The sequence below is a fragment of the Drosophila guanche genome, unplaced genomic scaffold (assembly GCF_900245975.1).
Source record: "Drosophila guanche unplaced genomic scaffold, DGUA_6, whole genome shotgun sequence".
NCBI lineage: Eukaryota > Metazoa > Arthropoda > Insecta > Diptera > Drosophilidae > Drosophila > Drosophila guanche.
This window is the reverse complement of record NW_022995763.1, coordinates 497,425-508,037: the sequence shown is the minus strand read 5'-3', so window position 1 is coordinate 508,037 and position 10,613 is coordinate 497,425. Positions and strand designations below refer to the sequence as shown.

At 45.3% G+C, this 10,613-nt stretch overlaps 1 protein-coding gene across 2 annotated transcripts; it reads left to right on the top strand.

Moving 5' to 3' along the window:
* Nucleotides 1-7,683: 7,683 nt before the first annotated feature.
* On the top strand, nt 7,684-10,613 carry LOC117590986. 2 transcript variants are annotated; one of them, XM_034284061.1, is made up of 3 exons: nt 7,684-8,856; nt 9,027-9,722; nt 9,825-10,613. In XM_034284061.1, the coding sequence occupies exons 1-3, from the start codon at nt 8,386-8,388 to the stop codon at nt 10,440-10,442; spliced, it is 1,785 nt and encodes a 594-aa protein (XP_034139952.1). In that variant the 5' UTR covers nt 7,684-8,385; the 3' UTR covers nt 10,443-10,613. The 2 variants fall into 2 exon arrangements, with proteins under 2 accessions (XP_034139952.1, XP_034139953.1); XM_034284062.1 differs by lacking the exon at nt 9,027-9,722 and having other exon boundaries at nt 7,705-8,856.

Below are 10,613 nucleotides of genomic sequence, written 5' to 3'. Positions count from 1 at the left end.
GTGCAAGAAAGCAGCAGCAGCAGCGCCGTTGGCAAATGAATACAGCACAGACACAAGAACACTCATGCACACTCATACTCGCTGGCCATACATGTATGGTTGGATTGGACGCAGACACAAAACTGGCAACGTCATAAAACGAAACGAACAACAAAAAAGCGACAGAACGAATGACTGAACGACCGGACGACATACAACGTGTCTAAAACGAGCGACAGAACAACCGACCGTGCGACCGACCGACCGAACGTACGACGTAAATCGTGTCTGACAGGACAGACTGACGTTCGGTCGGTCGCGCCAACGCGCATAGTGACGTGCACACAAAATTCCCCAGCCAGGCCAGAGCGAGATAGATAGGGTCATTCATGCGCCAGTGTGTGTGTGTGTGTGCCGTGCCTTGTGTATGCGAGAGTACGGCAGAAAGCAAAAAGCAATAAAACACGGCGCGCAAGGTGAAATACGTACAAGATGAAAAAAAAATCCCAAAATATTTAAAAGGTAGAAGAAAAAGGAGAACAGCAGCGCAGGACGGCATGAAAGGGGTGGGCTGGGCACAGTATGGGTGCAGAAGAAGCAGCAACAACATTGTGGGAGCGGTTGAGTGGGAGGAGAGTGCTGTGCAGCAGAGGCAGAGGAGAGGTTATTGTAGTGTAGAATGAGAGACCTATAGATTAAACGGGAGGAAGAGCTGACACGTAATGCACAGGAGTGGGAAAAAGCGAGAGGCACAGATATAATAATAATAATAATTGTGGAGCATAAAATACACACACACACACACACACACACACACACACACACACACACACACATCCATAAAACATGCACATATAAATAGCAGCGGCAGGCGCATGCTTTTCATACTCATGCAAACATATTTATGGGTTCGTGTGGGCGTCAGGAGCCGTTCACACAGCTGTGTGGGAGGGTTATGGGGGGTATGCTGCGGTGCGTTGTGGGAGCCAGAAATGTGTACTGTTCCTACACACACACACACTCGCAGAGACAAAGAGCCATAGCGACGACGAAAACGAAATGAGAAAAATGTGGAAGAAAAAAAATCACGAGTAGGCCGAAAGCAATTTATTTGAGATAAGCGCCGCGCCGCGCCGCGCCACGCCACGCCACGCCACGCCACGCTGCTCTGCTGAGTCTCTGCCACGACCGAGCTCTGCTAAGACTCTGCCCAGCCGCTGTAAAGTCACTCCGCTGCTGCTTTAACTCCGCTGCCGGTCTCTGCTGCCTGCTAGGTTTGATTCTGATTCTTCTTTACAGCTGCTTCTGACTCTGCACTGTCTCTGCTCTGTCTCTGCCTCTGCCACTGCTGCTGCTCTTATTCTTTGTTGGCTTTTTATACCCGGTACTCGAAGAGTAAATAGGGTATATTGTATTTGTGCGAATAACGGTTGTATGTAACGCACAGAAGGAAGCGTTTCCGACCCCATAAAGTATATATATTCTTGATCAGCATCAATAGCCGAGTCGATAGAGCCATGTCTGTCTGTCCGTATGTCCGTTTGTCCGTCTTGTTTGTCAGCTAGTTCTCATAGACTATAAGAGCTAGAGCCACCAAATATTGCATCCAGACTGCTATATGCTCACACTGAAACCAGTGTATTTAAGAAATGAGCCACGCCCCCTTCCGCCCCCGCAAAAGGGCGAAACCCTACCAAATCTACAATTTTGAAGATAAAAGAAAACTAAAAACGACATTCCGCAGGGAATGTCTATCAGATCACTTTAAGATCAATTGGGATCCGATCGGATCATTATTATAGCCAGAAAAAAGAAATTAATTTGCTGTGGCTAAACCCACCCTGTCCAGCAGCTTTTGTTGTTCCTTTCACATTCTCTCATTCACACTCTGCTTCTGCTTCACTCGGCCCCTGCCCATTTAAAATTTGACAAAACACCGCTGAGGTGCAGATGCACTATTGTCCCAAAGACCAGTTTTGGTGGCTGTTTACGCCAATTAGCCAAATTATGGCCCGGAGCAATTAGTATTTTGTAAAATGAATTTGTAGCATTAAGCTATTGAATTGTTGCATTTACGACACACTGACAGAAGCTTGTTGCTATAGAACATTTGATTGCTGTTTTAAATATCTCATATATTGGAAAATACGATTAACTGATCCAATATTTTTGATGCATTTTATTTAGTAGGCTTTTTACTACGTCTTCTGTAATGTGAACGATATCTAGTGGTTCTTCTACATGTTTTCTACATCTAGATGTAGTCCTGAGTGACGGGTATAAAAGTTGTGACGCGTAAGAAGCGTCTCACACGTCCCTTCTCGTGTATTTTGGGAAAAGTATTGATTTTTCTTTTGAGCTTTAATTTAGTGCTGTCGTATGTATGTATATGTGTGTGTGTGTGTGTGTGTGTGTGCGTGTGCTTTATCGGCTATTTACTGTAGCTTTTGCTGCCTTTTTCACTGCACGGGAAAAACGTGTTTTCTTCCAGCTGAAAACAGCAGAAAATGTATCGTAGGTATTTGGTTTTTGCTTGCAAAAACACAAACCACCCTCCACTCTCTCTCTCTCTCTCTCTCTCTCTCACAGAGCAACATCTGGCCGTTTGGTCAGGCATCCATCAAAATATGCAACAGTGCCTGCTGGCTGGTGGCTGCTGGCTGGTGGCTGGTGGTGCACAGCACATGTGATTCTAAGACCACAATGCATCTCCCACTCCCTGTGTCTAGGGGGTTTTGCACTAATTGCATTCCACTGTGGTACACGCACACACACACACACATAAAAGCAAAAGTCATTTCGGGGGGCTAGAAAACAAAAAATAAATAACAGTAAGTTCTCGCTTGAAAAATCTCACATGGTCTGCCATGAAATAAATGCAGGTAAGTAAATTCTGTAAATATTCTGAAACTCGGGCGGCGGCATGGAATAACAACTCTTAACACCCGAAACCCCTCAAACATTATTATTATTATTGTAGACGAAAACTAAAACCTTTGGCAAAAGTATTGCATTGCCATCTCACATCGGACGACGACTGCTGTCTGACTTTTTTGTTCGTTGAAATAATATTTGATATTTGATTCGATCGAAGAACAAATAAAGTCTGGCGCTCTGTGGTCTTGTGGGGCGTGGGGGGGTATTGAATTTCTGTGGAAATGCATTTTATTTACGACTTGCTAGCAAATTCTAGCAAGTTCCTTTTCTGCTTAATGTTCATTTTTTGAGGTAAATGTATAGTCGTGAGCGGGCGGGCGGGCTGGATGGCTACTGCTTTTATCCCTCCGAAGGACTGTGATTTCTGTGGCTGCTGGCTGCTGGCTGCAGCAAGAACATCAAAATTCCATTAAAATGTCAAGTGACAGTTTCAGGCATTCCCATGCCATACCCCCCCACACACACAGACACAATGCCTTGCCTCATCCGTAGGGATATTCTGGGGCTATTTTTTGTTTGGTGCCACTAGAATTTGAATTCAATTTGCAAAAAATCAGACAAATCAGGGAGAGGGAGAGGGAGAGGGAGAGGGGCCTGAAATGCTTTCAATTTCTGTTGCACAAAACTGACGGGCACTGCCCACAAAATGCAAAAATAGCAACCAGAAGCTGGGATTTAAGCCAATTAGAGCAGAGTGGGAGTGGGCGTGGGCGTGGGCGTGCGAGTGGGCGTGGGCGTGGTCGTCAAGGAAACTATAATTGGGAGCAAATAAGGAGAGGAAAGCTGCTGCTAGGGAGGAGAGTTTCCCAGCAATACGATTACTTTCCCTCCCCTCTCATTAGAGCACAGACAATGTGGCATAAATATCGTACTTGGGGCATATTGCTGGATGGCTGCTAGAGGCAGAGCTCTTTTTTGCACCCAAGACTTTGGATGCTTTCCTCCCATTATCGAGTGTAATTTCTCTGCAGCATCATAGTCCTGGCTCTTGCTCTTCCTTCTCCATGCCAAAAATCATCAGCGCAACGTTGCCAAACTTCACGCAAATGTGTGTGGCGCCTTTTTTTTTGTTTGGCGTATTTCTCCTTTTGCTCTTTTTGGCTCAGTGCACGTTTTACGCTTGTTTTCTTGTGACTTTTTTGCCTCTTTCCTTCTGGAAAAGTAAAAATCAATATGCGACCTGCGATTGCATTTAAATGAACAGCAGCAATAAAATAAAGAAAGACAGCAAAAGAAGAAGAAACAACAAAAAAATAAAAGCAAATAACAGACAAAAAAAAATAAAACCATGGCCAGGGGCACACAGCAAATGTGGAATGGAATAGAGCGACGTATGTCTGTGTGTGTGTGTGTGTGTGTGTGTGTGAGCAGCGCCGCACAACGACCAAAGAACCGGTTCAACAAGAAATTCTACGTGCGGCCCAAAAGAAGAAGAAACAAACACACACAAAAAACAACAACAAAAAAACCAGTAAAATAAGCAGAAGGGGTGGGGAAAGGGGTACGCAAGGGTTGGGGCCTGCTAACGACTAGTCAATACCCCTTAAAAAAAGGGGAAAGATACGGGTTTGGGGTATTCAAGGATCAAAACTGAGCAAAAGAGTGAAATAAAGTAAGCAGAAAACAGCAGAAAATGTTCGATTTTGAAGGAGAAATATCCTACGGTTTATGGATAAATAATTGCAAGAATCTGTAGAAATATTCCCAAATCTAAATTTAAAAATGAATCGAAATCTAAGGTCTGGTCTATTGCCTAAGAAAAAGCCACGTAGGCGCGCCTCTGCCATAAATTCTTTCCATACATTCGCTCAGAGGCAAAAGGAACAGACAAAGAAATGGGGGGAATAAACGGCACCACAAAAGGCAGGCAGAGGAGGGAGAGGAGCAAAAGTAATATTTGCATAATTTAAATGCTAATTGGCGGTGGTAGGTGCTGGGCACGGGACGGGTAAAAGCAGATCCAAAATAAGGTATAAATAAACACAAATACAAATAAATAACACAAAATGTATGGAAATTATATGCTGTATATGGAGAGGAGAGAGGAGAGACGAGAGAGAAGAACTTGCAAGATCAGAGAAGAGAGAGAGAGAGAGAGAGAGCTGGAGAGCTGGAGAGCGGGGCGAAAAACTAGATATTTTTGGCGCCATGATGGGGGGCACGCGTTTTGATAAAGAAGCCAAAGAAAAGAAAAAATAAATAAAAATGGAAATTAGATTGGTATTTCCATATTGGGTTGGAATGGGGATTATGGTTTGGAATGCGCGATTACGAATTGAACTTTCAAGGGTGCAAGCATCCAAAGAATCCACAGAAACAAGCTGGCTGGCTGCTTAAATGGCACTCAAGATCGGTTGAAAACGGTTCGCAATTATGATTTAAACACGAATATTCCATCACTCACGGCATTTAAAGAATATTTTGCGTTGAAAATGTTCTTTGGCACTTGCTGAAGCATCTTTTCAATGTTAATTGAGTTTGAAGTGTGTGTGTTTTTTATTTTGTAGCACGACCAATCAATGTTGAGGTTCACATTGGAGCTGAAACTGCAATGAATCGAGGCACGAATCCACCCAACCACCCAACCGGCCTGAGCCGATGATTGCCGCAGCCGATCCCATTCATTTTATTCACACTTAGAGACAAAAAAGAAGACCCCAAGAAATTGAACTAAGAACCATGCAAGAAATTCTATTTGAAATCAACATTTTCATGGGTTGGAGTTGAGAGTTTTGAGAGCTTTACTTACCCAAAAAATAAAATAGGAAAGGCAAATTGCAGGAGTGTCCTGGAGGCGGGAGTGCGAGGAGTGCGCGTCGTTGAGGAAAATCCACACAAATTGAAAAATTCTTGTTGAAATATTTTCTCTTGTTTCAATTTTTGCATTTTTTCACGACATTTTGTAACAATTTGTTGTTGTTGTTTTATTGTTGAGGAAAACCAGAAAAAAATGCTTGAAAAAAATTAGATGTAACATTTTGATTTTGTGTGGATTTAAATCCCTTGCAACGGGGCGTGTCCGGCCCAAAAATAAAATAAAAGCAATTTATGTTGTCTATGGGGGTTTCTGTTGTTTGTTTTTGTTGTGTGTGTTGCTCCCCCAGAACCCCTCATAAGCACCGTCTGCTGCGCTTTCCTTTCAATTTAATTGCAAAGAAAAATCAACGAACAAATTTAAGAATTGGAATGCAAACACATACACCACGCACACACGTACAGTGTTAGATAGAGAGAGAGAGAGAGAGTGAGGTGGGGCTCAGCGAGCGGGGGGGGAGATGTATAGAAAATTTCAACATCTTTTGCTTTCAGATAGAAAGAGCGAGAGAGAGAGAGAGATAGGGGGGGGGAGGAACGAGCGAGGTTGCATTAGATTGCATTTTGGCAAAAACAAAAAAAAACTTTAAAAAATTTATTTTGCGCGACGCAATTTTTTCTTTTAATTTTTTCTTTCCGTTTTCTTGCTTTTTGTATTTGCAAGCGCACACACATACACAAAGAGCACACACACACACACACACACACACACACATGCACGAGTGCGCGAGGGGTATAAGGTGTGGACGGGGTGGGGTGAGGGGTGGCTGCAGAGCAGAGAAAACTTTAACTACGTTTTTTTCTTCATCATTCTTCATTCGTTTTGCGTTTTGCGTTTTGCTTTTTCTGCAGCTGCACTCTTTTTTCTTCCTTTTTGCGCTGCTCTATTACCTCTTTTTTGTTGTTACTTGTTATCTTTAGATTCTTGATCAATTTTCGTATATTTGCAACGTTTTCTTTTGCTCTTCTATTTTTACTCTTATCTTTTTTCGGGGCACAAATGAACGTTGTACAAAAATTTTTTCACATTGCTCGGTGCCGCCGAACGAACACACCCGAGTTTTTTTTAGGCCTTTCAAACACAGAGCGCGACGCGACGCGACACGGCAGCGGCGAACGGGACACAGTCAACGACGTCGACATCGGTGTCGGCGGCAGCGGCAGCGGCAGCGGCAGAGACGGCGACGCTGGCTCTGCTGCTGCGTGCGAACACCAGGTTCTTACAGCGGGCGGGGGCCCAGCTATAACGTAAGGCTTACACAAAAAAAAGATCGCCTCGCCTGTAAGCCCTGTGCGGCTCTTCGTTGATTTGGTTTTTCTTTTTTGATTTGAATATAAAAACCTAAATTTTATGTGAATAATTTTACTTATTATTATTAATTTTCACACACAGAGAGACAGGGTGCGAGAGAGAGAGAGCGGCGGCTGGCGCTGCTGCCTCAATAGCTGTGGCAAAAATGTTGCCCACTTCTGCTTGAATGTTGCTGTAAAACGTTCACATGTTGCCAGCGAACGGACAGGTTCGGGTTCGCTCAGCCGGTTTGATCAAACGGTCGTGTATGTACATATGCTGCCAAGTGTTTTTCAGAGAAATACCTCCTATATCGATATGAAAATATCGTTGCAGGGAAAATTAATTTGTCATTAGTTTTGGTTATGTTTATGTTTTCGTGATTTTTGGTTTCAATACAAATCGTTCACATTTTCTGCAAATTACCCTCAAAAATACCAGAAATATACTAAAGGTTCGATGTTGGAAGACACACTGGCGTCTTGTACCCTCCTGCAAAGGTCAAAAGAGTACGAAAGATTGCAATACGAGATATTATTAATTGATGGGGGGCTATGGCATGGCAACAGCTACATAAGCTTCTCAACCATTGACAGTCCTCTCCAACAGCATTGCGTCTAGCCTTTGCTAATTTGTATTTTTTGCAGTGAAAGTGAAACACATGCTGGCTTAGTGGTGGGAGACAGCGACGCGGCAGAGGCCGGTCCTAATACACAACCATTCGGCTTGATCTCAAATCAGTTGCATGTTGGATGCTTGCAGCGAACTTGTCGGCCCAAACATATTGCTGGACCGCTTTATTCTGTGCCGTGCTGTGCGAAAATGCGCTAATGTTTCATGTCTATTAATATTGTCTTCCCTTTCCTCTCTCTCTCTCTCTCTCTACCCACATCACATCACAATTCATACACCATACAAAACTATGGGCCGGCCGGCAGAGACGAATGGCCTCATTGCTTTTTGCCGCTTTGCAACCATTTCTAAACGTGTTCGTGCTCGCAGCGGCGTTGCCAAACTTCTGTGCAAAAAAATACCCAAAACAGAAACAAGAGTATCGAGAGAGAGATAGAGAGGCAGCCGTCGCACATGTTCGAAGCCAACTGACGCCGCTGGCACTGAAGTTTGGCAACAGTGCACACCATTCGTATGCTTTTCTTGCTTAGAAAATGACAATTGAAAATAACAAATAAAAGGAGAACTGGATTTATATACATAGAGCCAGACAACGCAAAACCAAGGACATATTTGATTTGAGTTACAGTTACAGCAGCGAGAACCAAAGACGCAACCCCAGGCAGACAGAAGATATCGAAAAAATAGACCCGGTACACGGTGCATGACACCATTCGTTCTCATTCGCAGTCATGCGGCATCAGTCGCTGTCGAGCAACGAAACCGAAACCGTCGAAGTAATGCTCAGTCCGGGGGCCAGCAGCAGCAGCGGTATGATGAACCACTCTTGGACGGCAACGACTAGCATTCTGTCCGACGAGAAGGAGGTTATGGAGGAGTTCATCAGCTGCTATCGCCACTTCACTGCCCTGTGGGACAGCAGCAGCAGCGATTACCTATCCAAAAAGAAGAAGGAGCCCGGCTACATGGAGCTCCTCAAGATACTGCGCAGCATCAATGGGGAGTGCACTGTGCACGATGTCAAGCGGAAGATCAATTCGCTGCGCTGCTGCTATCGCAGAGAGATCAAAAAGGTTCATTCCTCCAAAAACAACTATCGCCCGCGGCTGTGGTGGTTCAATCTAATGGATTTCCTGAAGCCCGTACTCAATCTTCGCTCGCCGCCGCACATGGACGATAGCCTCGACGAAACGAGCATAAATGTGAGTATCGTTTTCCTTCGGGGCATGGGCTTGTGGGGTAGAGTTGCAGCAACATCGTTGAAACATGCCAAAGGGTTGACTTTATGTTTTCATTTTATATAATTAATATTTCTCAATGATTCAAAAGACTAAAAAGTAAGTCAATTTTTATCTAACTACACGTTGTTTAGGAAGAAATACATCGAAACGATGTTAACGACGATGTTTCGTCAGCTCTAGATTGGGGCGGGGCTAAGGGCGGCGGAACTCACACAAGTTTGATGGGAACAGCGCAGCTTCGTCGTACGGCAGTCGTACGACAACAAGAGGACTCTGACGACTGCAACGACGACATCATGCAGCACAACAGCAGCCCCAAGGCAACGAATTTGCAATGGCAAAAGTTCTTCCGACTCTACCGTAGCATGCCCCAACTCTGGATGACGAAGAGCAGGGGCTATCAGGACAGGCTGCTGAAGGCGCAGTCCTATCATATACTGCTCGAATGCTTGCGCGTCATCGATCCCACGGCCAACATTCACACGCTCAAGCGGAAGATCAACAACTTTCGCACCTCATACCGCCGTGAGCTGCGCAAAAAGTACTCATCGGAAAATGAATATGTGCCCACCCTGTGGTATTACAAGGAGCTCGACTTTCTCTGCGAGGTGGAGACAGGCGAACTTCAGCTGGAGATGGAGCTCGATGTCGATTTGCCGCAACTCAAGTCATTAGATCCACAGCCAGAACTGGACCCAGCAGCAGCAGCACCACCACCACCAGCACCAGAGCCGGATGACATCATCGCCTTGTCCATGCATGAAATGAATGCAGATTTAATCGAAGAGTTGGATAATGAAAACGATCATCCAGACGACATGGAGAAGGTGATGCTGGGTAGCTCTGTAGTCGCGTATTCCCGTGCGGAGGCAACTGTACCAAAAATTGATGCATTCTCTTCCCATTCCTATTTTGAAACTCGCTTGCAGGATGACGATATGTTTGCTGAGTCCTTCAACACTGAAACGGACGCCCTGGGCGACCCCGATCCGGATCCAGATCCGGAGCCCGACGAAGAACCCGAAATGGAAGCCGCTGACCAGACGCCCATCATGCGGATATCATCGACCTTCAAAGCGGAGGAGCACCATAGCAGCCATAGCCATAGCCATAGCCACGATTACCAGACTCTGTCACCTCAATCGATGACATCGAATGCAAATGGATTGTACTCTGGTCAGCCAAAGCACCGTAAGGGATTTGACTCCGCTGCCGTGAGACACTCCCAGCCGGACCGACGGATGTCGGCGCGGGCTCGGCGCCCCGCCCGACGGCGCAGCACTACGAGCCAAGATGAGGAGTACTTCCATTTCGTAGACGGAGAGCCGAGCCCGAAGCAGCGCCGCATGGATAACAGCTACGATCATGCGGAGAGCGAGTGCGTGCTGATCGGTAAGAGAATGGCGGCCCACTTCCGTAACATGCGTCCAGACCAGAGACTCTTTGCCGAGCGCATCATCAGCGAGGTCCTCGTCTATGGCAGAATGAATCAACTCTCACTGCGAGCACGATTTGTGCCCAATGATGGGGACGGTGCATTGCCGTGAGACAGGTGGTGTCCGTGTCGGCCACTCGTGGCCGGTGGAGGAGTCAGTCGGCAAAAGAGATAACAAAGAGAGTGAACAGCCTACAAAAGTGGCGACAACAATCAGGCTTTGATAATTACTTGTAACATAATTATACATACACATGTAATAAATTATGCATTATCCAAATGA